The 23,749-nt window shown below is 37.8% G+C and overlaps 2 protein-coding genes across 3 annotated transcripts; both read left to right on the top strand.

Moving 5' to 3' along the window:
- Positions 1-967: 967 nt before the first annotated feature.
- On the top strand, positions 968-8,870 carry LOC121877679 (ras-related protein Rab-28-like). 2 transcript variants are annotated; one of them, XM_042383502.1, is made up of 6 exons: positions 968-1,128; positions 2,838-3,295; positions 3,705-3,821; positions 4,361-4,531; positions 5,620-5,721; positions 6,027-8,870. In XM_042383502.1, exons 2-6 carry the CDS (start codon positions 3,170-3,172, stop codon positions 6,183-6,185), a joined length of 675 nt encoding a protein of 224 aa, XP_042239436.1. In that variant the 5' UTR covers positions 968-1,128; positions 2,838-3,169; the 3' UTR covers positions 6,186-8,870. The 2 variants fall into 2 exon arrangements, with proteins under 2 accessions (XP_042239436.1, XP_042239438.1); XM_042383504.1 differs by having other exon boundaries at positions 968-1,265.
- Positions 8,871-22,856: 13,986 nt separating this feature from the next.
- Positions 22,857-23,312, top strand: LOC121877676. The gene has a single exon (XM_042383496.1). The coding sequence runs from the start codon at positions 22,857-22,859 to the stop codon at positions 23,310-23,312; it is 456 nt and encodes a 151-aa protein (XP_042239430.1).
- The last annotated feature ends 437 nt before the right edge of the window (positions 23,313-23,749 follow it).

The raw sequence follows: 23,749 nt of genomic DNA, 5'->3' as shown, positions 1-23,749 counted from the left end.
CCTCGGTGCCATCTTCTCTATTGTCCATGACGGTTTTGTTTGTGTTCTTGTCGTTATTGTTCTTGTACGTAATTATGTGTCGTTCTTGAATGTTTTTCTCAATTTATTAGGTAATTTTGTACTTGTTCTTGTACGTGTTGTAATTGTTCCTGTGCGTGCAGTAATGGTTCCTTTACGTGTGGTTTTCTATTTTACTGTACATGTTATTATACTTGTTCGTGTCATTCTTGGACTTGTCCTTGTACGTATCGTAGTTGTAATTGTTCCTTTATGTGTAGGTGTTGTACTTGTACCTGTATGTGTTCGTTCTTGTACTTATTCTTTTACCTGTCGTTGAGTGGAGGCGACAGCTGCAACACAGGTAGTACATGATCACACCTGACTCACCGCTGCCTGATGTACGACAACTAACAACGCCTTAAAAAAATCTGTCGTATCTTTGCTTTTCATTTATATTGTCATAAATTTCATATACATGTGTTTAGGACAGCTAGTGCTATCAGTTATTGAATTATATGAATTAATTAATACTTCATTTTATAAACAGCGAGGGGAAAAATAATATGATAACAGCGATATACTGTATCTCTCAATGCAGATGGTTAGTCGTACGTTTCATCTCTTCTTAAGTGTAGAAACATTAATATATGGTAGACTATGCTGTATATACCACTGATTAAATTATTAAAGTTTACGATGGAGATAATATACTGCTTATATTTTGATTAATTTTGTGATATATAATAAAAGAGACGTTTTAAGCACTCATGAAATAAGTCTAATGCCTTTCATGGGTTATCGTTGATTAAATTAATTTTCTGTTTATTAACATTTATATATCTGCGTCATTTATGAAAAAACTGAACCAAATGTAAATCTGAAGGATGATTTTACTGAATAAATTTTGTCTATAAGGAATCTGTATACCTGGCACCTGAGGCGGCGTGTGTAGCAACGGGCCTTGACAACGGTGAGACACAACAACAGAGGCCACGACGAAGGGAGATGACGGCTCCTCTCTTCTCTTATTTTGTGATATTTTCTCTGTGATAGCCGGTTATCTCCCGCCTCTCAGTATCTCTTCGTGACAATTGCTGCGAGTAGATCTTTAATGGTGTAGTCTGTGCTGTAAGTAACGCTCTGGAGGGCTGCTGTGACTGATATCTGGTCAGAGGTGGTGGATGTCCCTCTGAAAAACGTGGGGGTAATACGTCAAGGAAAATAAACCTCGAAGACTGGTGGAAATGAACGAAATGTTTTGAAATGTAAAGTTTAAGTGATAATATTCATCGTCTGAGTGATCAATAAGGAAGCATGTGATTGCATATCCCTATCAAATATATAAAACGAATGAAATCAAAGAAAAAAATATTAAGATTGTTATCCCTTTCATGATTATTACCATTTTCTTTAATTGTCTAGGTTCTCATCATCTATGTTATCGCTTGGTTTCTCGTTTCTTGCTTTCGTTGAGGATTCGATAAGATGACCTGTCCCTAATATGACTTCTAGAACGCATATTTACAAGAAAAAATATAAGTTTTCCAATCAATTTTAAGGATTTTAGTGTTGATTTCGTGTCTCGTTGTGCTAGGATGGACGTCAGCCTGGCATTCCAATAGGACTTTGGTTACTCATATGTTACACTCACATATTCTGTATATCAGCAAATAATGAAAGTTACTTATACAGGCACATATAATAAGAATAATATGATTAATATCTCATAATGGGTATATTCAAAATGGATATGATAATATTGATTTCTGATTATTTATACTGTTGAGCGCCAGCTGTTATTGATTTCACCGCTTGAGCGTCGGCTGTATATAAACTACAGTGTTGCCAGATAATTGGTCTCATTATATTTCTATATTTCTAACCCTATATACCTTTCTTTACATTATGTACTACCTAGTTAATTACCTTTTATCGTACGAACCTCTGAGCTGAGACTGAATTTCTTAGACGTAGTTTGATGGGGGGGGTTGTTACACGGATTTTCATGTATGTACTGTAGTTAGGGTGAAAATTTAACTTAAAGACCTTTGAGAATCCATTTTTGTGTCATAACTTAAGTGAGCCAATTAAAATACGTTTTAACAAATCCAATTACAGCGAATAATTTAACGTAAGAAATATTGAGAATCCATATTTGTGTCAACCTGCATAAACCAATCAGATGCATTTAAGACCCTTTAATGTTAAGAGATTTAAATTTACCTAACCTTGCCTTAGTTACCTCATCCGTGTTACATAACTCTAGACTAGACCAGAATAAACATGTCAGACGACTGTGTGGAGGAGTGTCGTGTCGCACGCTCTCCCTGACCTCGCCCGCCCACACAAACAGCCCAACTCCGTCCTCCACCCAGTTAGGTCACGCAGGGTTTGGATAGGGTGATGACCGTGAGAGAGAAAGAGAGAGAGGAGGATTTAAGTGAGGCTTTTCTTGGTTTACTTGGTTTTCCAGTGGGACCGTCTTTAACACCCCTCGTTAGTATACAGGATCCTGATGATCTCAATGATTAAGTTATGCTAACCTCTTGAATACAATGACCTGTAGTGTGAATGATGTAGTCATGTTATTTAAGGTGTTGTCATCATACTGAAGAGATTAAGTCATCATACTCGAAGTGTTAGATCATCGTACTTACGGGGTTTAATCATTATAGTGTAGAAGTCATCATATCGAAGGGATTAAAGTCATAGTACTCAAGGTGTTAAAGTCACCATAATGATAAGGCTAGGTCATCATACTCAAAAAGGGGTGTCTATTATGATCATATTTATGAGGTCAAGTCATCATACTCAAAGTGTTTCCCTCTTCTGTACAGACGTTGCTCTCTTGTCGGGGTCATGAGGAGGAGGAGGAGGTGTGGTCACGTCAGCGGAGGTCGGAGCCATCACCTCAGTTGGGTCCACTATGTCAGTCATGAAACTCGTGCAATATTAAGAGCTATTACCTTGGTCGCCATCTGATCGCCAACTTGTCGCCAACTGATCGTCAAGTGGTCCTCATCTGGCCCATTGTAACTTGTTCGCTGTCTGATCGCCTATTGGTCGCCATTTGATCGCCTACTCTTCGCTATCTGATTGCCACATGTTCGCCGTCTGATCACTACCTGGTTTCTAACTGAACCACCACCAGGTCACTAACTGATACGCCATGTCAGACTCCGAGGACGAGGCTGTGGAGAGGCAGGTGAAGGTGGTGTTGGTGGGGTCTCCTCAGGTGGGCAAGACCTCTCTCGCCCTCAGGTACACTCAAGACACAATCAACAAGTCTTACCAGGTGAGTCAGTAAGGTTTTGAGGTGAGTAATAAAGTATAGTCATGTGGTAGGTGTGTCTTGCAGCAGAGGAGTCATGTGGTAGGTGAGTCATGGTCTAGTAAGTCGCGGTAGGTGGGTCAAAGTGTATGCGGTGAGTCACGCAATAGATGAGTCACACTTCCGGTCAGTTGCGGTGGTTAGTTGAACGCGGTCTATGAGGTACTTTAGTCCGTGACTCAAGTCATGGGTGAGTCGTAGTGAGTCAGTAAGGGTTGTTCAGTAGTTGAAAGTGCAGAGAAACCTAGTTATATTTATTCTATTATTTCATAAATTTGTTTCATGATATTGTTTAGAGATTAACGTAGTATAACACAGCTTACCCTGAGAATTACAAGTTTTCTTTATTGTTTACGTTTTCTTGTGGTTTCAGGCGTCGATGGGGGTGGACTTTTATTTAAAGCGGCTGGTCCTGGGGAATGAACGTAACGTCAATGTTCAAATTTGGGACGTTGCCGGTTCAGCACTGGCCGGCAAGATGACTGATAAGGTATTTATAATCTTTGTATTATATATAGTAATATATTTATCAGCTCGAGATGAACAGTATTTAGTTTCAACAAATTAATAATATCTTCAGGTAAAAAAATAAAGAATATTTAGTTGAAATGAAGACCGACTCTGGTTGTACAGTAATCAGTAAAGCTGTTATCGAAGCTCCCATGCACTGTACATTAATAGTGCTGGTATACAAAGTACAATTTTCGTTATCAATTTTCGTGAAAATCTCAATCCCACAAAATATTTAGAATGACATTAGTTTATATGACTGCATCAAGCTTATTAACATATCTTTTATCACTTTATAATGGTTATCGCTCTGGTAATTTTGACGTTTCAAGAGTTGATGTCAAATTTGCATTGTGTTGCTGCGCGTCATTTATTTTGTAACTAGGTAAGATAGATAGACAGCCCTGTTAAAGACAGATTCCGGATTGTATTCTACGTCTGTAAATCTCATGTAGTCTTAAGTTCTTTCTCGTGTTTGTCGTAGTTGCAGTATTTCCTGACGAGCTTGATCATCCTCAGTACCTGTACGGAGCCCACGCCATCATGTTCGTGTACGACGTGACCAACAGCAACTCCCTAGACACACTGCAGGACTGGGTGACGGCGGTCCGCAGAGCTGCTCGTGCCCAGGAGAGGCCGCCCATACTGGCTCTGGTGGCTAACAAGGCAGATCTTGAGCACGCCAGACAGGTGAGTGAGAGAGAGAGAGAAGGGGAGAGACCTGTGCGGATCTCCTTGTAGAATTCTAAAGGTCTTCTTCCATATGATACTCACCTTCCAATTTGCCTCCCCATAGGATATATGGTTACTCCTAACACATCACAACAAAGTACTCAGTATGTACAGTTGGCCACAGGTATAGTGCTCCATCCTTAGGTGATCTTTTCAAATATATTCAAGAATGAATATGTAACGTGAGGAGAGCAGTTACCAACAATATATTTTTTCGATAATGTTTCATTCATAAAGTGATTCCGACATTGCCACATATTCGGAAAGCTTACCTCAGGATGGAACACTATACCAGTAGTTGAATTATCCGATAAGTTTACCCTTCTGGCCTTTACATGGGTTACTGACAATGTATAGAGGATGAGAGGTGGTCCAATGTAACATAAGGTGTGAGAAGACATCAGAAGCACAGGGGATAAGTTAGGACAGTATAAGGCATGAGTCAGTATAATGCCTGGGTGTCAGTATAATGCCTGGGTGTCAGTATAATGCTTGGGTGTCAGTATAATGCCTGGGTGTCAGTATAATGCCTAGGTGTCAGTATAATGCCTGGGTGTCAGTATAATGCCTGGGTGTCAGTATAATGCCTGGGTGTCAGTATAATGCCTGGTTGTCAGTATAATGCCTGTGTGTCAGTATAATGCCTGGGTGTCGGTTTAATGCTTGGGTGTGAGTATAATGCCTGGGTGTGAGTATGATGCCTGGGTGTCAGTATAATCAGTATAATGCCATAATGCCTGGGTGTCAGTATAATGCCTGGGTGTCAGTATAATGCCTGGGTGTCAGTATAATGCCTGGGTGTCAGTATAATGCCTGGGTGTCAGTATAATGCCTGGGTGTCAGTATAATGCCCGGGTGTCAGTATAATGCCCAGGTGTCAGTATAATGCCCAGGTGTCAGTATAATGTCAACAACTTGGTAACTAATCATATAGGCCATGAATAAATCTTCCGTGACTGTTGACCATTTCTCCTCTCCTCTCCACCTGCCTCCCCCACTATTTCCTCTACTAAAGTGTACCTGTGTACCCATGTCTTCGTCCACAGGTGAAAAGTGAACGCCATCACAGGTTCGCCAACGAACACGGGATGACGTCTTACGTGGTGTCGGCCAAGACAGGCGAGGGCGTCTCTCTCTCCTTTCAGAAGGTGAGGCGCTGACCTGGACAAAGTGGAGGGGGGGGGGGGTGGAGGTTCCGGAGAGCGACTCCATTAAGCAAAAATGTTGTTGTGTTGGTTGACACTTTTTTTTTAGTTTAATTGTTTTTACTTATAAATGTGTCTTCGTGGTCGTGATATACTGTACTATATTTTTCTTGTGTTCATTCGTCAGTCATGGAATGTTAAATTGGCACATGGTCATTCCTCTTATTTTCTCTTTCTGTATATATTTCTGTTCTCTATCCGTTTCTCTCTCATACAAAATATTCGATTACTCCTGCTCCTTTTCACAGGTAGCAGCTGAGCTCCTGGGAATACGGCTGACGAAGGCCGAGCAGGAACAACAGCAGCCGGTAGTGACAGCCGAGATCTTGACCTTCCAGGAGGCGGCTCTTCCCAAGGTGCCCCAGGCAGCCAGTTCCTCCACCTCGAGCGTGTGTAACCTAATGTAGCGCCACATACCGCCCTTAGACACCCTCAAGTACCATTTCTTTTTGCAAGCCTTCTGTTGGAGGACAGTTGGTCGTACCGTGAAAGAAGACCACCGCAAGCAGAAGGCGAGTGAACGTTTGCCTGTAGCCTCAGGAAGCGATCTTAGACTCTCTTGATTCATAGTTCTGGAAGACAGCGAGAAAGGATTTTGAATCACGGTAGTTCTGGGACGATGATGTTTTTGTCGAGTGATCCACAAGGCAAAAGAAAATGTAGACAGTTATAAATGCATCTGACAGCGATAGGTTTTAGCTTAGCGTTCTCAATGACAAATGATTTTAACCGAGTGATCTCAGTGACGGAAGAAAGTCTCTTCAAGTCAAAATGCTTTAACCAAAATATTCTCAGTCAAAAGGCTTTAATCCAAGTGTTACCAATTACATTAGGTTTTAATTAAGAATACTCATTTACAAAAGAAAAAATGAAATCAAGTGATCCCGATACAAGACTCAGAGGAGGACAAGAATCTCTGGCATGACAATAAGCTTCTTTCATCATCACACATCAATAACTGTCCATCAAACTCCACGAGTGAAACCTTCCTTCACCAGAGAACATTGTTTATGTGTTGACATATAACTATAGAGGCTCCGGCCGATGTTAAGTAATATTCTCCTCCATTCAGTTGAGTTTTTGTTTGTGGCAATATTTTTCTATAAAAGACTTTGAATGCGAGAGTGGAGTTGTTGAAGGTGGATATTGTGCTGTTGTTTTGGTTATAATTGTGAGAACTGTGGAAACAATATTTATAAAAAGCTTTCACCTTGAGAGATGAACTTCAGAAAGTAACTTGTGTATGTAAGTAATGAATAAGAAAAAGATTTTAAAAAGACTCTTACATTTAAAATAGAATTTGAGAAGGTGAATGAAGTGCTGGTATTTTGTCTCTCTTTTGCAATGCTGTTAGTACTCCCGGAGGCAACTTTTTCTTGAGAGTTTAAATGCGAAAATTTAGTTTTAGAAGGTTAGGTAAACAACTTTTGGCTTATTTCTTGCTTATGCCTTTGATCATTATTGGAACTGGGAGGCCGACGACATAACTTGCTTACCATACTTGTTGACTAAAACGCCAGGATGTTAAAAACGAAGGAGTTTATTCTCAGTCCTCCAAGTACTGAGTGATAAAACATTGTATATAAATGTGTGACAACGTGCCTAAAATACTTTATTACGCTTACGGTTACGGCAAAATTATGTACAGTCCCCTTCACTAGAGCGTTTACGGGGGCTCGTCACATAAACATTCCACATATTATTACATTGAGATATTTGTTTTAATATTGTTTTAGTTTGAGTACATAGTATGTTTACTATTGCGAGTTTCCTTCTCTCGAATGTAAACAAACACAGGGTCTGCACAAAACCCGACGAGTCCCTGTAAACGCACTAGTGAAGAGGACTGTACATGGAGAACATGTTTTAAATCTAATAAAAGTTGTGTATTACGTTTAAAAAGATAAGGCTTAGGACTTGTGACTGAGACGAGAATATTGAACAGAACACCGAGAGATGCGACTTGTTTCTGTTTTGGGAGGACGAGAGTTGAGGGGTAACAGACCTAAACCAGCTTGAAGTGGCCACCCAACCACCCCCTCCATAAGGCATGAGTGGTGCGCCGTAACTGAGGTGTGGCCACTGAAGCTATATGGCTCCGAAGGCTTCCTGGCCACTAAGCATCATGGCCAAGGATGCTTCGTCTTAGGGCTCAAATACCACTTCACTTCCCTGCTAAAGTGTTTTCGTTTTCAACTTGAAATGTATTGAATCGTTTAACGTTCTTTATTAAGTTATTATTATTATTATTATTATTATTATTATTATCCATGACGTCACTACCTGCACATAACTACTGTGTCAGATATTATTGTATACAATATAAGAAAATGCCCCCCCCCCCCAACACCCAGACTCTGCTTCCGTGGCCTTACTGTGTTAAGTGCAACACTCCGTCCACTGTATGCCACTTTCCCGTCACTTCCCTGTCTTATACACGTCCCTACCAGTGGGAATATTGCAAGAACGACGAATTTTCTATCGTATTTTCATCATTCTACCCTAACAGTGACGTCAGAGTTTACAGGGAGACCTCTCAGATGGCCTCTCCTTCTGTGTCGTTTATGATTGGCTACTTATCTATGACGTCAGTGTCTTAAGGACGGGCCCCCTGTGTGTGTGTGTGTGTGTGTGTGTGTGACGAAGCTTACATGGTGGCCTTCCCTATGTGTGTGTATTATTGGAAAGATCATTTTATTTGTGTATTGTTTATAAAGGTTGAGAGAGAGAGAGAGAGAGAGAGCGCATAACATCGTCTTACTATGCTATTCATTTGGATATGTATTATATTATACACTCCCCAGCCCTTTACACCCCTTCGCTACCCTATCCTCCTCTCCCCACCCTATACTCACCCCACCCCTACCTATACTACCCACTCCCTATCCTCCCCACACTCCTTCATCACCCCAAAACATGTGATATACGGACCCATAAACAATCATCTACAGAGTTATTGTCCCAGCATCTCCAGTAAGGCCTCAGCTCTGTGTACTTCTCACAGCTTTGCACACAGCAGCCAGAACAATGAGTAGGTGAAGAAGAAGAACTAAATAAATGGATAAACAATAAATAAAACTGTAAGACACTTATTAATGTGTGTTAGTCTCCTACATGATCGGTTCGCTTTAGGATTGAAAGATTTTTTTCTTTTTCTAATTTCCAAGAGAAGGTGTATTTATACTTATGTTCAATGTATGTATTTTACGTGATGAATGAGACACACTGTAAAATTTACACTTATATTCCCTCCAACACTACAAACACAATCAAATAATGGTACACCAATATGCCCACCTCTTAACCTGAACTTAAAATACTAATCTGGGGAATAAAAGTTATACATGATATTGAAATTATTAGAACCTCAGGCAATGCCTCATTAGAGGACAATAAGTTTAAAGTATTAAGAAATGTTGCTTGCACACATGAACCAGGCCTTAAGGGCTTTCAACAAAATATCAATCACTGAGAAAATGGTATTAAAAAAATAAGAAATTAATAACTCTACAATGAATAGGCCTTAAGGGCACTCACCAAAATATCATCCAGCACTGAGAAAATGATATAAAAAATAGAACTTATTAACTCCACCCTGAGTCGGCCTTCAGGGCACTCAGCAAAATTATGTTACCCCAACAGATGCACACCTCCTAACCTAACTTAAACACTACTCTGGGGAACAAGGGTTATACCTGAGATTGAAATTATAATGAAATATTAAATGCACACAGCATACATTAGTAACTGAAAAAATAGTATTAAGTAGTCACAAAAATATTATCACTCTTATTAAGAAGTTACTGAGTCCACCAATACCTGTGAACCATGCTTCCTAACCTAACACATAGATTCCACCTGCACTCCGTAATTTTTTAAGGCACAACCAACAGGCACCCGTAGTTTAAGGCCCAAACCAGCCTTACTCAACCTCTAAGTTCCACTGGACTCTTGGTCCCAGTGTGTGACCCTGTATCACTCAGCTGGCTTCACTTTACCCCCAGTACATCCATGAAACGGAAGGGAGTGAGCCACTCAGACTTTGTACAGTTGAGAGAAGCTTTAGCTTCCCGTTAGTAAAAGATTTTCACTAAGCTGCTTGAAGATATGTGGTATTGTGAGCCGAGGTAGAGGAGAGTTGATGACCCCAAACGATCGTCACGTCGTTAGTTGGGCACCCAGACAGCTGGGTTCACTCCAACTCTCACCATACTCAACAGGTGGCTCAAACCCAGGTCAGTGGACGGTCATACAGCTCGCTTCACCACTCGAGTCTCATACCGCCAGTGGACGTTATCATACCGCGTGGGGTCTACAGAACCCTCAAAAACCCCGGCTGTTAGCTATTGTCTCACATCACCGTTTGTTCCTACCGCCCTATCAAGCTTTGTCTGAGATTGAATAAAACTTACTTGTTAATACTGATGTTAAATAAACGAAGGAACCAGGTCACGCGATCCGTCTCTCCTGGGTACAGCACGGAGGTGGTCCTTGACCTCTCTCACAGCTCCCCAGCCACGCTCGCTCACATTTACCAGACGATTAACAGCTTAATTAGGACGTACGCAACATTTTCAGGCTGGGAAACGATCTATAATTATTTTCAATTTAATAACTGATATTTAATTTCATGATTCGCGTCCCTATTAACTCGGTAAATTACATTTAATATCATATAGGCCTAGTTCCACAAACTCTGCTACGTGCGGGAGCGCGGTCTTCCCTCAGACGACCTTGAACTCAGCATCGCGGCGTTTGAAATAACACTGAAATTTCTGAATATTACACACACACACACACATATATATATATATATATATATATATATATATATATATATATATATATATATATATATATATATATATATATATATATATATATATATATATATATATATACTTATCACTGTAAGAAATGTTAATCGCCAATTAAGCTTAAAAAATGAACTAACTTTTTTTTTTGCCGACAAGGTGAAAATTGACAGTGATGATATGAGAAATTGACACGTGAAATATCATGGCTCTTATTTGACTATTACCTGACCACAACGAAACAGAGGCACTGCCACCCACACTTCCTAGCTGTAGCACCTCGCCGAGACCCTTCTCAAAACAAACTACTATACTAATACTAACAAGCTACAAGCTAGTGACTACCGGTTGTGTAAACAGAGACAACCCCCCTGGACCACTCCCTCGGGGTGTAACAAGCGTGTAGATTGGCAAACAGCTTCCGGGAAACTGTGATATCAAATGCCTTTCTCTGATTCTCTGGGCCAGAAATATCAAGGCCACCCTACCTCGTGTCCATGCGTCTAGTAAGAGCCAAGTAGCCCCACGCCATGAGTGACGTGTTTATGACGTGTTTATGACGTGTTTATGACGTGTTTGTGCGGTACTACATGTTTGTTATTTATTGTTTACTTATACCTGACGGCCGGGCTTATCTCAGGCCAGTGTTAATTAATATATATGACTAACTGCATTATTTCTGTGAACATTCATCCATGTAACTTGATATAACTATTACTGGCATTATAAACTTCCCTTCATCAATAGTAGCATCAATAACTTCCCTTCATCAATAGTAGCATCAATAACTTCCCTTCATCAATAGTAGCATCAATAACTTCCCTTCATCAATAGTAGCATCAATAACTTCCCTTCATCAATAGTAGCATCAATGACTTCCCTTCATCAATTGTAGCATCAATAACTTCCCTTCATCAATAGTAGCATCAATAACTTCCCTTCATCAATTGTAGCATCAATAACTTCCCTTCATCAATTGTAGCATCAATAATAAACTTCCCTCCATCAATAGTGGCAATAATTATCAATATCTACTTCTTCTTTCCATCAATTTCATCAATAAACATCATCATCATCATCATCATCATCAAAAAAGATCACGAGGATAAAATAAAGTCATAACAGTGAGAAGTTAGTTAGTAAGAGGAGCTGGAGACGGTGGTGGAGGAGGGCCCAGAAATATACCCTGTAGGAGGTCGTCTGTCTCGGTTCTACACACACACACACGGTATATCACCCTCCCTGTTTTTTTCCCCCCCCTGCTTCTCTGTCTGTGGGTGACTGGGTAAATGACTCGCTGGGTGGGTGGGTGGGTGGGTAGGTGGGTGGGTAGGTGGGTGGGTGGGTGACAAAAAAGATGAGTGGATGAATGTGTGAGTGAAAGAAACAGCTGGACTAAGGGAGATACAGAAGCTGGTTAACAGGTGGTACATCCAGCTGGTAGATTAGTAGGTGGTATGTAGAGGTGGTGAGTAGATTAACAGGTTGGTTTATGAATAGATGATGAGTCAGTCTGGCCAGTGAGTGAGTAGGTGGATACTGTATACGGATGAGTTAGTCGGTGGGTGTTTGGTCCAGCCACTTGCGAATGATGGAGTCACCTGTCCACCCAAAATAACCTAACCTAACCTAACTTAAACTAACCTGAACTAACTATTACTCAGGAATGTGAAGACCATATAGATGGTTAATAGATTACAGATTTTATTTGAAATTACCAATTAAACCAAGTAAACCAAAACCGTGAAAGCATAAACCTAAAAAAAAAAAAACCGTGAAAACAAAAACAAAATTACACAACACGACAAGTAAGAAAAAAAAATATGTCTGGGCAGTAGTCGCTGAGGGTGAGTCACGAGGCGTGTTATTTACACTGTGTGGAGGACCCTGCTTAGCTGCCCTCACCTCCTGCTGCGGCGCCTTCCCCCTCCCTCCCTCCCTCCCTTCCTCCTCACCCTCCAGCACCTCCACCATCACTGGGAGGGGGGAAAGAGGAACAGGGAGAGAAGGAGGAATTGGAGGAAGGGAAAGAGAGACAGACGACAGATGTTACCAGAGAGACAGAATGTACTGAAGTTAATGATGGCCCTCCTCCCTCCCTCCGTCCCTGGCTTCTGTGACCCTGACCTACCTGTGTCTGTTTGAGACTTTAGGGTAAGGAAGGGTCAGCTAGACAGGTGTGAGGGTAAGGGAGGGTCAGCCACCCAGACAGATGTGAGGGTAAGAGAGGATCAGCTAGACAGGTGTGAGGGTAAGGGAGGGTCAGCCTGTCAGACAGGTGTGAGGGAAAGGGAGTGAGAGGAGGAGAGGGTGGTGAGGAGAGAAAGGGAGCGGAGGAGAGGGTGGTGGTAAAAGTGCATGGGGGAGGGGGAGAGGACATTGAGAAGAGAGAAAGAGGGAGTTAGGGGTAGGAGGGAGGAGACGGAAGTGATGAAGGGGGAGGGGGAGGTGATGGGGTTCAGAAGGAGGAGGAGGAGGAGGAAGAGGGGAGGGGGAGGAAGAGATTACAACATTTAACAGCTGGTTCTCGAGGTGGTTGAGTGAGAGCGTGCATTTATGTCTTGTAACTTAGTTGGGTCTTGGTGGTGTGGTGGTGTGGTGAGCGTGGTGGAAATTGGGACCGGTGAGAAGTTTCCCTGTGTTTCAGTTCCGAGGTTTAGTTTCATGTGTTTTTCTGTTTCGGGGTTCACCTTACGCAGTCACAGGTTAATAAACTCAGAAGGGAAACTCCAAGTCCAATCCAATCCCAAATGAATTACGTCCAAGATGGTCAATTCAACCCATGTGTGCTATAGACTGGGGGAAGGAGGAGGGAGGGGGATTCGCTTCAATTCCGAGTCAGTTCTGTATGTGATCATTAATCCAGTTTCGGAGTCAAGTCTGTCTGCTCAGTGATAACGTGTGTGTGTGTGTGTGTGTGTGTGTGTGTGTGTGTGTGTGTGTGTGTGTGTGTGTGTGTGTGTGTTGCATCGGATATTGGTTTGTTATGATAAGTTGTTAAGTGGAATGGCATGTATGCATAAGCTCTCTCTCTCTCTCTCTCTCTTCTCTCTTACTGTCTCTCACACTCTCTCTCCCTCTCTTTTTTACTCTCTCTTCTTCATCTCTCTTTTGAATTTCCTTTTCTTTATCTACCTTTCTTTACTTTCTCTCACTAACTCAATAAATACCTTGATACTTTCTCTCTATCTACAAATGAAACTCAGTAAATGCAAACATATAATTTTTTTTAATTTAACTCTATCACAACTCAAAGGTAAGTAACTCTTTATGTTTAATTAAAAAAAAAACCTCTATCTATATATCTATTTATTTATTTTTGTTTGTATGTTTTATTTTTCGGTATATTTTGTGTTTTTATATGCCTTTTTTTCATGTTTCTCGTGTTTTAATATATTATAGTGTGTGTGTGTGTGTGTGTGTGTGTGTGTGTGTGTGTGTGTGTGTGTGTGTGTGTGTGTGTGTGTGTGTGAATAAATTATCTCGCAAACGACCTAAACGATTTTCTTAAAACTTGAGGCAAAATAATTTATATAATGAATAAGGACACAGCTGAATCACTTTTGGTTCTGGTAGATGACGCCTTAAGGTCAGGAGTTTAGGGTCACAGTTTAGGGTCACTTTTTAAGGTCACAATTTAGGGTCACTTTTTAAGGTCAAAATTTCCCAAATCATTAAGGTGACTTAAAAATCTGATAATTTCTACTTGGTATGTTACTCTACAGTTCTACTATACTCAATACATTTCCAAAGTGTAATAACCAGTTACTTAAAATTATCATACGTATAATTTGCTAGTTTTTATCACCTAAACCCTTTAAAACTATACATCAAGAACATTATTACCAAATTATCATAAGTACTGAGTTACAATTACATGGACACATTTACAAACCTAATTTTTATCATAAGTATTCATTAATATTATGAAACTTTTTTATAATTATGTAATACAGTATAACAATAACACTTACGTATAATAAGAATTTTCTCACAATAAACTAAAGCGAAATCACATTATATTAACAGTGATTTATTATATCTCTCACTTAGACTAATTGATTATAAACAATTTGGATTATTTTTCATGACCTGTAATTAATGACATTCATGTATAATAGTCAAGATTTAATTGTATAAATTACTTAATACCAAGATACAGTGTTGGTGGAAATGCAACTAAAATTTGGGTAAGGTTAATGATTATATTATATGTTGCTGTTAATAATAATAATAATAATAATAATAATAATAATAATAATAATAATAATAATGATAATAATAATAATAATGATGCTACTACTACTACTACTACTACTACTAATAATAATAATTATAATAAGCATCATCATTATTGCTGTTGCCATTATTATTATCATCATTATTATTATGAGAAATAAATACCATTATTATTTACCAATGAAAATTAGCCTCTGTACAAATTATCTTAAATAATGAACACTCAACAAATCTCAAAGTCTTATATTAATTAAAATGAGTTAAAATTCCTCATATCATTTCTGTTTCCAATAAATATTTATTGTTTTATAATCCTATAATAATTACAAACTAATGTGGGCTTTTCTTAATGATTTTCTATTTTCTATCTTTGTATCACGTTTTATATATTTTTAATCGAGTCTTGATTATTTGCTTTTCTTATCTTGTTTGTAATTGGAATGCTAACAATAAGCTACACTGACAGGAAAACAAATAAAGAATTACTAAGATTAGCGAAAACTTTAGGAAAAAATACTTGAAATTTACAGTAAAGGATAAATTAGATACTTTGGTCATATAGTTAGGGATGAGGGAATAATAACAGAAATATTACTGGGCAAAGTTGAGGGTAGGAGGGTCAGGGGGAGGCAGAGACCGAGATGAATGAATGAAATTAAAAACTGGGTCCTCAGAGAGATACAAACCTTACAGGATTGGTAAAAACGATTAGAGTGGAGGACTGTGGTCGCCAACCCTCAGATATAAGGACGGCACACTGATTTATTATTATTATTATTATTATTATTATTATTATTATTATTATTATTATTATTATTATTATTATTATTATTATTATTATTATTATTATTATCATGATTATTATTATTATTATTATTATTATTATTATTATTATTATTATTATTTATCATTAAATGTTTGAATAAAGTTAATATAAAGTACTTTGATAAGGTAAAACATCGCAGATATTTATAATAAATAGCAAGGCTGGACAGATGGAGGAGTCATCCCCGCGATATTTGTTCAGGATGGAAAAATTCGTCAATGCATTTCAAAACTTGGCTAAAACTAATTAAAGGCTTGGATAAGATTATAATGAAAATTTCTAATAAAAAAAATGGTCATAGGAGGATATTGCCAGCGCTAAAATTACGAAACAGGACAGAAAATGTTTAGAATGTGTTACGCCGTTTCTGTTACACTGGGAGTCAGCCGAGAGTCAAGCTGCCACCTTCAAGTTCCACCGTTTTACATAGAGACACAAATTCTGTTGACATAATCAAGTAACTAACAAATACCTTATACGTTACAAGGACAATTGACTGGTATCTTAGTTTTAGTGAGTTAGTGTTGTGTTAAGTTTTGCTTCACTAACTGTTAACTTAATACACAACTGTTCGGTTCCTATCAACACATGCTTGTCTTGTGTTTTGCAGTGTTTTATTTGTGGTTTATTAAAAAGACAGTTTAGGATATGAAAATAATGAGTTAATGAAGAGTAATTTATCACACCTGTATATGTTAATCATGTGTATGTTTTAATAAGACTTACAAGGAAATAAAAGGAATTAGTGGCTTTGAATTCATGCAAAATCATCATCAAATTACAAACATATTTAAAAAAATTCTGAAATAAAATATTTCTTAATAACTTTTCTTCTTACTTATATACCTCATTATAATGAATTACATCCATATACACTTCATAAAACAACAATGAGGTAGTTTTTCACACATAGCCTTTAAAAATATAACCCAAATCAAACAAAAATCTGGTAATAATGGTCTACAGCCAGAATTTTGTCTGAAAAATTAAACCTTCCGTTTTTTTAGTACAGTATGTCCAATGTTTCGTCGATCTTCTAAAATAAGGAAAAAAAGACAATGAATGACTGAATACTGTATTACCTTGGCGTATGTGTTTGATAGGACTCGGGTAAAAATACGAATCACATAATAATAACAACAATAATAATAATAATAATAATAATAATAATAATAATAATAATCATAATCATAATAATAATAATAATAATAATAATAATAATAATAATAATAATAATAATAATAATAATAATAATAATAATAATACTGTAATAACAATAATAATAATAATAATAACAAACAAACACCTCTATATGCAAATGAGCCACCAAATTACCCCTTAGAGCAGTATTTAACTCATTTTATACATTACCAGACAGCTACTGTACACACGAGGCTATAATGTATGTAACCCTCCCTTTTAAGTCCTTTTCAAACAGATTATCTTAAGTGAAATCTGAGAGGGGCTTAGTTTTTGAGTGAACTATGGTCGTGTGTGTGTGTGTATGTGTGTGTGTGTGTGTGTCTCCCATGTATACGCTGAGTGTGTTTGTATGGTGGTTATAACGCTGGTGCCTGTTTGTACAGTTATTTGTCCAGACAGGAGACGTACTTGACTTTCAACAAATAATAATAATAATAATAATAATAATAATAATAAATACACAATACATTAATACAATACAATATAACAAAATACAATCATATATTATAATTATTATGTATTGTTGCACTACATAATACATTAATACAATACACAATACGCTAACACAATACATAATGCATTACTTCAATTCAGGTCAGTTTTATTGAGTAAAATTATTATACATGTTTATATAGATTCAACATGTGCAGGTATATACTTCAGCATGTATAGAGACAATGTAAGTATAAAATTCTACATGTCTACAGGAAATACACACACTCACCCACACACACACCCACACTCACCCACACACACACACACACTCATCCACACACACACACACACACTCACCCACACACAGGACAAAATGTACCAAGACAGTACAGATAAACACTTAAGATAATACATCATACAATATACATTAACCCATACACAATTTATTAATACAATGCTTAATTTATTAATACAATACGACGTTACGCACTAATACAATACAAAATGCACTTATACAATACCCATTATATCAATACAGTATATAAACACATTAATACAACCATACAGTAAACAGAACTAGATATTCAACACAATGTATTAAATATATTATATAATACAATCATAAAAAATCAATACAGACTACTTATAATACAATACAAGCTACATATAATACAATACGAGGCTTAATTATTCAATACAACGCATGAGAATACATTTTACGATACATTCAATAAAATTATCGGTACAAAATAAATACAACAAACGGAAAATACACTAATACAATACGCCAGACAATACACGGGAACAATATATCGATACAATACACAGGACACACAATATATCATACAATAGTTCAATAATACATTAAACAGGATAATGCATGAAATAAAACCATACAAACTGCAGGACAAAATACAAAAAACAACAATCAATACAAAAAACAACAATCATTACAATACATTAACAGGACGATACAATACAGGCAACTCTACAATACGTTCAACAATGAAATACATGAAACCAATAGAATACATGGAACAGTGTAACACATGGAGCATTGTAATACATGGAACAGTGTAATACATGGAGCATTGTAATACATGGAGCAGTGTTATACATGGAGCATTGTAATACATGGAGCAGTGTTATACATGGAGCATTGTAATACATGGAGCAGTGTTATACATGGAGCATTGTAATACATGGAGCAGTGTTATACATGGAGCATTGTAATACATGGAGCAGTGTTATACATGGAAGAAACCAACACACAGGGAACATTCCAATACAATAAAAATACAGTACTTGTATTACAATAAGAACAAGGGTACATGGGACAATACAGTACAATACACCAGATAATATATCACAATACGTGTATGAACAACACAATAGTTCATGAGAATGCAGTGCAATACATGGACAATTATAATACAATCATGGGACGATCAATACAATACACGGGTCGATACAATACATGAAGCAATACAATATGTGGGACAATACAATACTTGGGACAATACAATACCTGGGACAATAGAATACAATACATGAAACAATACAATATTTGGGACAATACAATACTTGGGACAATACAATACTTGGGACAATACAATATATGAAACAATACAATACTTGGGACAATACAATACCTGGGACAATGCCTTACTTGGGACAATACAATACTTGGGACAATACAATATATGAAACAATACAATACCTGGGACAATACAATATATGAAACAATATAATACTGGGGCAATACAATACTTGGGACAATACAATACTTGGGACAATACAATACCTGGGACAATGCCTTACTTGGGACAATAAAATACTTGGGACAATACAATATATGAAACAATATAATACTGGGGCAATACAATACTTGGGACAATACAATACTTGAGACAATACAATACCTGGGACAATGCCTTACTTGGGACAATACAATACGTGGGACAATACAATATATGAAACAATACAATAGTTGGGGCAATACAATACTTGGACAATACAATACTTGGACAATACAATACTTGGGACAATACAATATATGAAACAATACAATACCTGGGACAATGCCTTACTTGGGACAATACAATACTTGGGACAATACAATATATGAAACAATACAATACCTGGGACAATACAATACTTGAAACAATACAATACTTGGGACAATACAATACTTGAAACAATACAATACTTGGGACAATACAATACATGAAACAATACAATACCTGGGACAATGCCTTACTTGGGACAATACAATACTTGGGACAATACAATACTTGGGACAATACAATACTTGGGACAATACAATACCTGGGACAATGCCTTACTTGGGACAATACAATACTTGGGACAATACAATACTTGGGACAATACAATACTTGGGACAATACAATACTTGGGACAATGCCTTACTTGGGACAATACAATACTTGGGACAATGCCTTACTTGGGACAATACAATACTTGGGACAATACAATACTTGGGACAATGCCTTACTTGGGACAATACAATATTTGGGACAATGCCTTACTTGGGACAATACAATACATGAAACAATACAATACCTGGGACAATGCCTTACTTGGGACAATACAATATATGAAACAATATAATACTGGGGCAATACAATACTTGGGACAATACAATACTTGGGACAATACAATACCTGGGACAATGCCTTACTTGGGACAATACAATACCTGGGACAATGCCTTACTTGGGGCAATACAATACTTGGGACAATACAATACCTGGGACAATACAATACCTGGGCAATGCCTTACTTGGGACAATACAATACCTGGGACAATGCCTTACTTGGGACAATGCCTTACTTGGGACAATACAATACCTGGGACAATACAATATATGAAACAATATAATACTGGGGCAATACAATACTTGGGACAATACAATACTTGGGACAATACAATACCTGGGACAATGCCTTACTTGGGACAATACAATATATGAAACAATATAATACTGGGGCAATACAATACTTGGGACAATACAATACTTGAGACAATACAATACCTGGGACAATGCCTTACTTGGGACAATACAATACTTGGGACAATACAATATATGAAACAATACAATAGTTGGGGCAATACAATACTTGGACAATACAATACTTGGACAATACAATACTTGGGACAATACAATACATGAAACAATACAATACTTGGGACAATACAATACCTGGACAATACAATACTTGAAACAATACAATACTTGGGGCAATACAATATTTGAGACAATATAATTCCTGGGACAATACAATACTTGGGACAATACAATACCTGGACAATACAATACTTGAAACAATACAGTATATGAAACAATACAATACTTGGGACAATACAATACCTGGACAATACAATACTTGAAACAATACAATATATGAAACAATACAATACTTGGGACAATACAATACTTGGGACAATACAATATATGAAACAATACAATTCTTGGGACAATTCAATACATGAAACAATACAATACTTGGGACAATACAATACTTGGGACAATACAATACTTGGGACAATACAATACTTGGGACAATACAATACATGAAACAATACAATACTTGGGACAATACAATACTTGGGACAATACAATACATGAAACAATACAATACTTGGAACAATACAATACTTGGAACAATACAATACATGAAACAATACAATACTTGGAACAATACAATACTTGGGACAATACAATACTTGGGACAATACAATACTTGGGACAATACAATACATGAAACAATACAATACTTGGAACAATACAATACTTGGAACAATACAATACTTGAGACAATACAATACTTGAGACAATACAATACTTGGGACAATACAATACTTGGAACAATACAATACTTGAGACAATACAATACTTGGGACAATACAATACTTGGAACAATACAATACTTGGAACAATACAATACTTGGACAATACAATACTTGGGACAATACAATACTTGGAACAATACAATACTTGGAACAATACAATACTTGGAACAATACAATACTTGGAACAATACAATACTTGAGACAATACAATACTTGGGACAATACAATACTTGGAACAATACAATACTTGGAACAATACAATACTTGGGACAATACAATACTTGGGACAATACAATACTTGAAACAATACAATACTTGGGACAATACAATACTTGGACAATACAATACATGAATGTGTGTCTGTAGTCTCAGTGCAATTTGGTAGCCATCTTGACCGCCACATTCACTCCTTTAGATTACCAATTAAATATATTTCAATGTATTTCTATTCAGGATCTTTTAACCCTTTCGAAAATACTGTAGCTATACTTTACACGTATATGACTACACGTTTATGATACTGTACCTGTATAGGAATTATTGTACCTGTAATTAAGACCATAATATTTACCTGTACTGATATTCTTCGTAATTAACATTCTAGTTTAGGATAATCATTATGTTATTTGAATCGTGATAATTTCCTTTTTTAATTACTCTATAACTGCAATAATCCTGTAAGCACCTGTTATGACCTCACCTATATATTGTTATACACACTGATCACTACGATATACGGATACACTATACGATATATAAAGCCTACGGTGATCAAGAAGGAAACTTTATAGTACTGCAATCGAACGTAAAGTTAAGTCTAGGTGGACTTAAACTTTCGGATAAGAGGCGAGTGTTGCATCTAGTCAGGAGTGTTATTACTGTCATATCCGGACTAACTATGTCACGAGAGAAAGTAAGACAAGGGAAAGTATATAATGTAGATGACTTGCACAATGTAATGCGTAGATTGGGGAAAAGTAGATGAGTCACACAATGTAATGAATGACTGAAGTAGACCACAATATAACGACTACGATTTTCCATAAAGACGACAGTTGAGGAGCGAGGAAAGTCTGATAATGTAGAGAGTTAAAATGTTCCTCAGGGTTTTTTTTTTTAGGTGGCAGGGGAAGAAATTTTTTAGAATAGTGGGCTTTTGATAAATCCCTCCTTATACTCGTGTTTACATTTGAATATTTAGGATATAAAACAAATGGTTGATTCTATAGAGAAGAGTTAATACCACACAAGCTTCCAGCGGCCTACAACAGGTAAGGTGGCGGCGGTAACACACGGGCCTCCTAAGGTTACTAATTCAACTATCACAGAGTAAACGATCTAAGCTCCTCGGTGTACTAAGAAAAGACCACATCAATACCATTACAGAAATTCTCAAATTTCCTTAGAAAACAACTACCAACTCCTGCCATTACCAAACTGCCATCATCATCATCATCATCATCATAGAGTACTATCTAGGGCCTAGGTCTTCTGCCTAAGTGGTCCTCTTGATGAAGCAGTAACAGCAATACCAACAGCTCCAGCAGAGAGAAAGTGAAGAGATAACAAAAAAGCGTGCAGTAAAACGCATGGTAGAGCACGCAGGGGGCCATGAAGCAACGACGGAGCGGGGGATGTTTTACCGCGGGTGTTTTAGTTAGCTCTTTACTTTCTCTCTACTGTTCCTGATGCTGTTCCTGGTGCTGTTCCTGATGCTGTTCCTGGTGCTGTTCCTGGTGCTGTTCCTGATGCTGTTCCTGGGGCTGTTCCTGGTGCTGTTCCTGGTACTGTTGCTGGTGCTGTTCCCGGTACTGTTCCTGATGCTGTTGCCTGTTCCTGACTGTTCCTGGTGCTGTTCTGATGTTGTTCCTGGTGCTGTTCTGGTACTGTTCCTGGTGCTGTTCCCGGTACCGTTCCTAATGCTGTTGCTGGTGCTGCTCCTGATGCTGTTGCTGATGCTGGTGCTGTTCCTGATGTTGTTTCCGGTACTGTTCCTGATGCTGTTGCTGGTGCTGGTGCTGTTCCTGATGCTGTTCCTGGTGCTGACTCTACCAGGCTTTCCTCGCTTCTCAAATGTCGTCTTTATGGAAACTCGTAGACTTTTTCTTGTGGTCTACTTGAGTCAGTCTTTCATTACATTGTGAAACTCATCTACATTTTACTTTCTCTTGTCTTACTTTCTCTCGTGACCTACTGTGTCAAGATGTGGCACTAACCTAACCTAACCTTTGACCTTTGATAACGAGGTCATCAAAACACTCCAGTGCCTCAGACAATTATCCAAACTAAACTTGTGAAGATAATAGGTTATATATGAGACACACTTGGTCAAAAGTCTTGATATAAATTTTCTCCCCCCTCGCAACCACCCCTGTCCTCCCTCCCCTCTACCCCTCCCGGACACCCCCACCGTCCCCCCCCCAAAAAAAAAGATGAAATTTAGTGGTGTTCAGACTAATCCACCAGAGACTCACACACCCTTGCTATGCCCTCGCTGCCAACTATGTCGCTGTACTGTTAGGCTCAACATAGGTGACAAGATGAAGTATTTTGTTCGTGTAGAGTTTTGGGCAAAATTCCC

This window comes from Homarus americanus, unplaced genomic scaffold (assembly GCF_018991925.1).
Source record: "Homarus americanus isolate GMGI-L3 unplaced genomic scaffold, GMGI_Hamer_2.0 scaffold25611, whole genome shotgun sequence".
NCBI lineage: Eukaryota > Metazoa > Arthropoda > Malacostraca > Decapoda > Nephropidae > Homarus > Homarus americanus.
The sequence above is the reverse complement of the archived record's forward strand: the minus strand, read 5'-3'. Positions and strand labels throughout refer to the sequence as shown.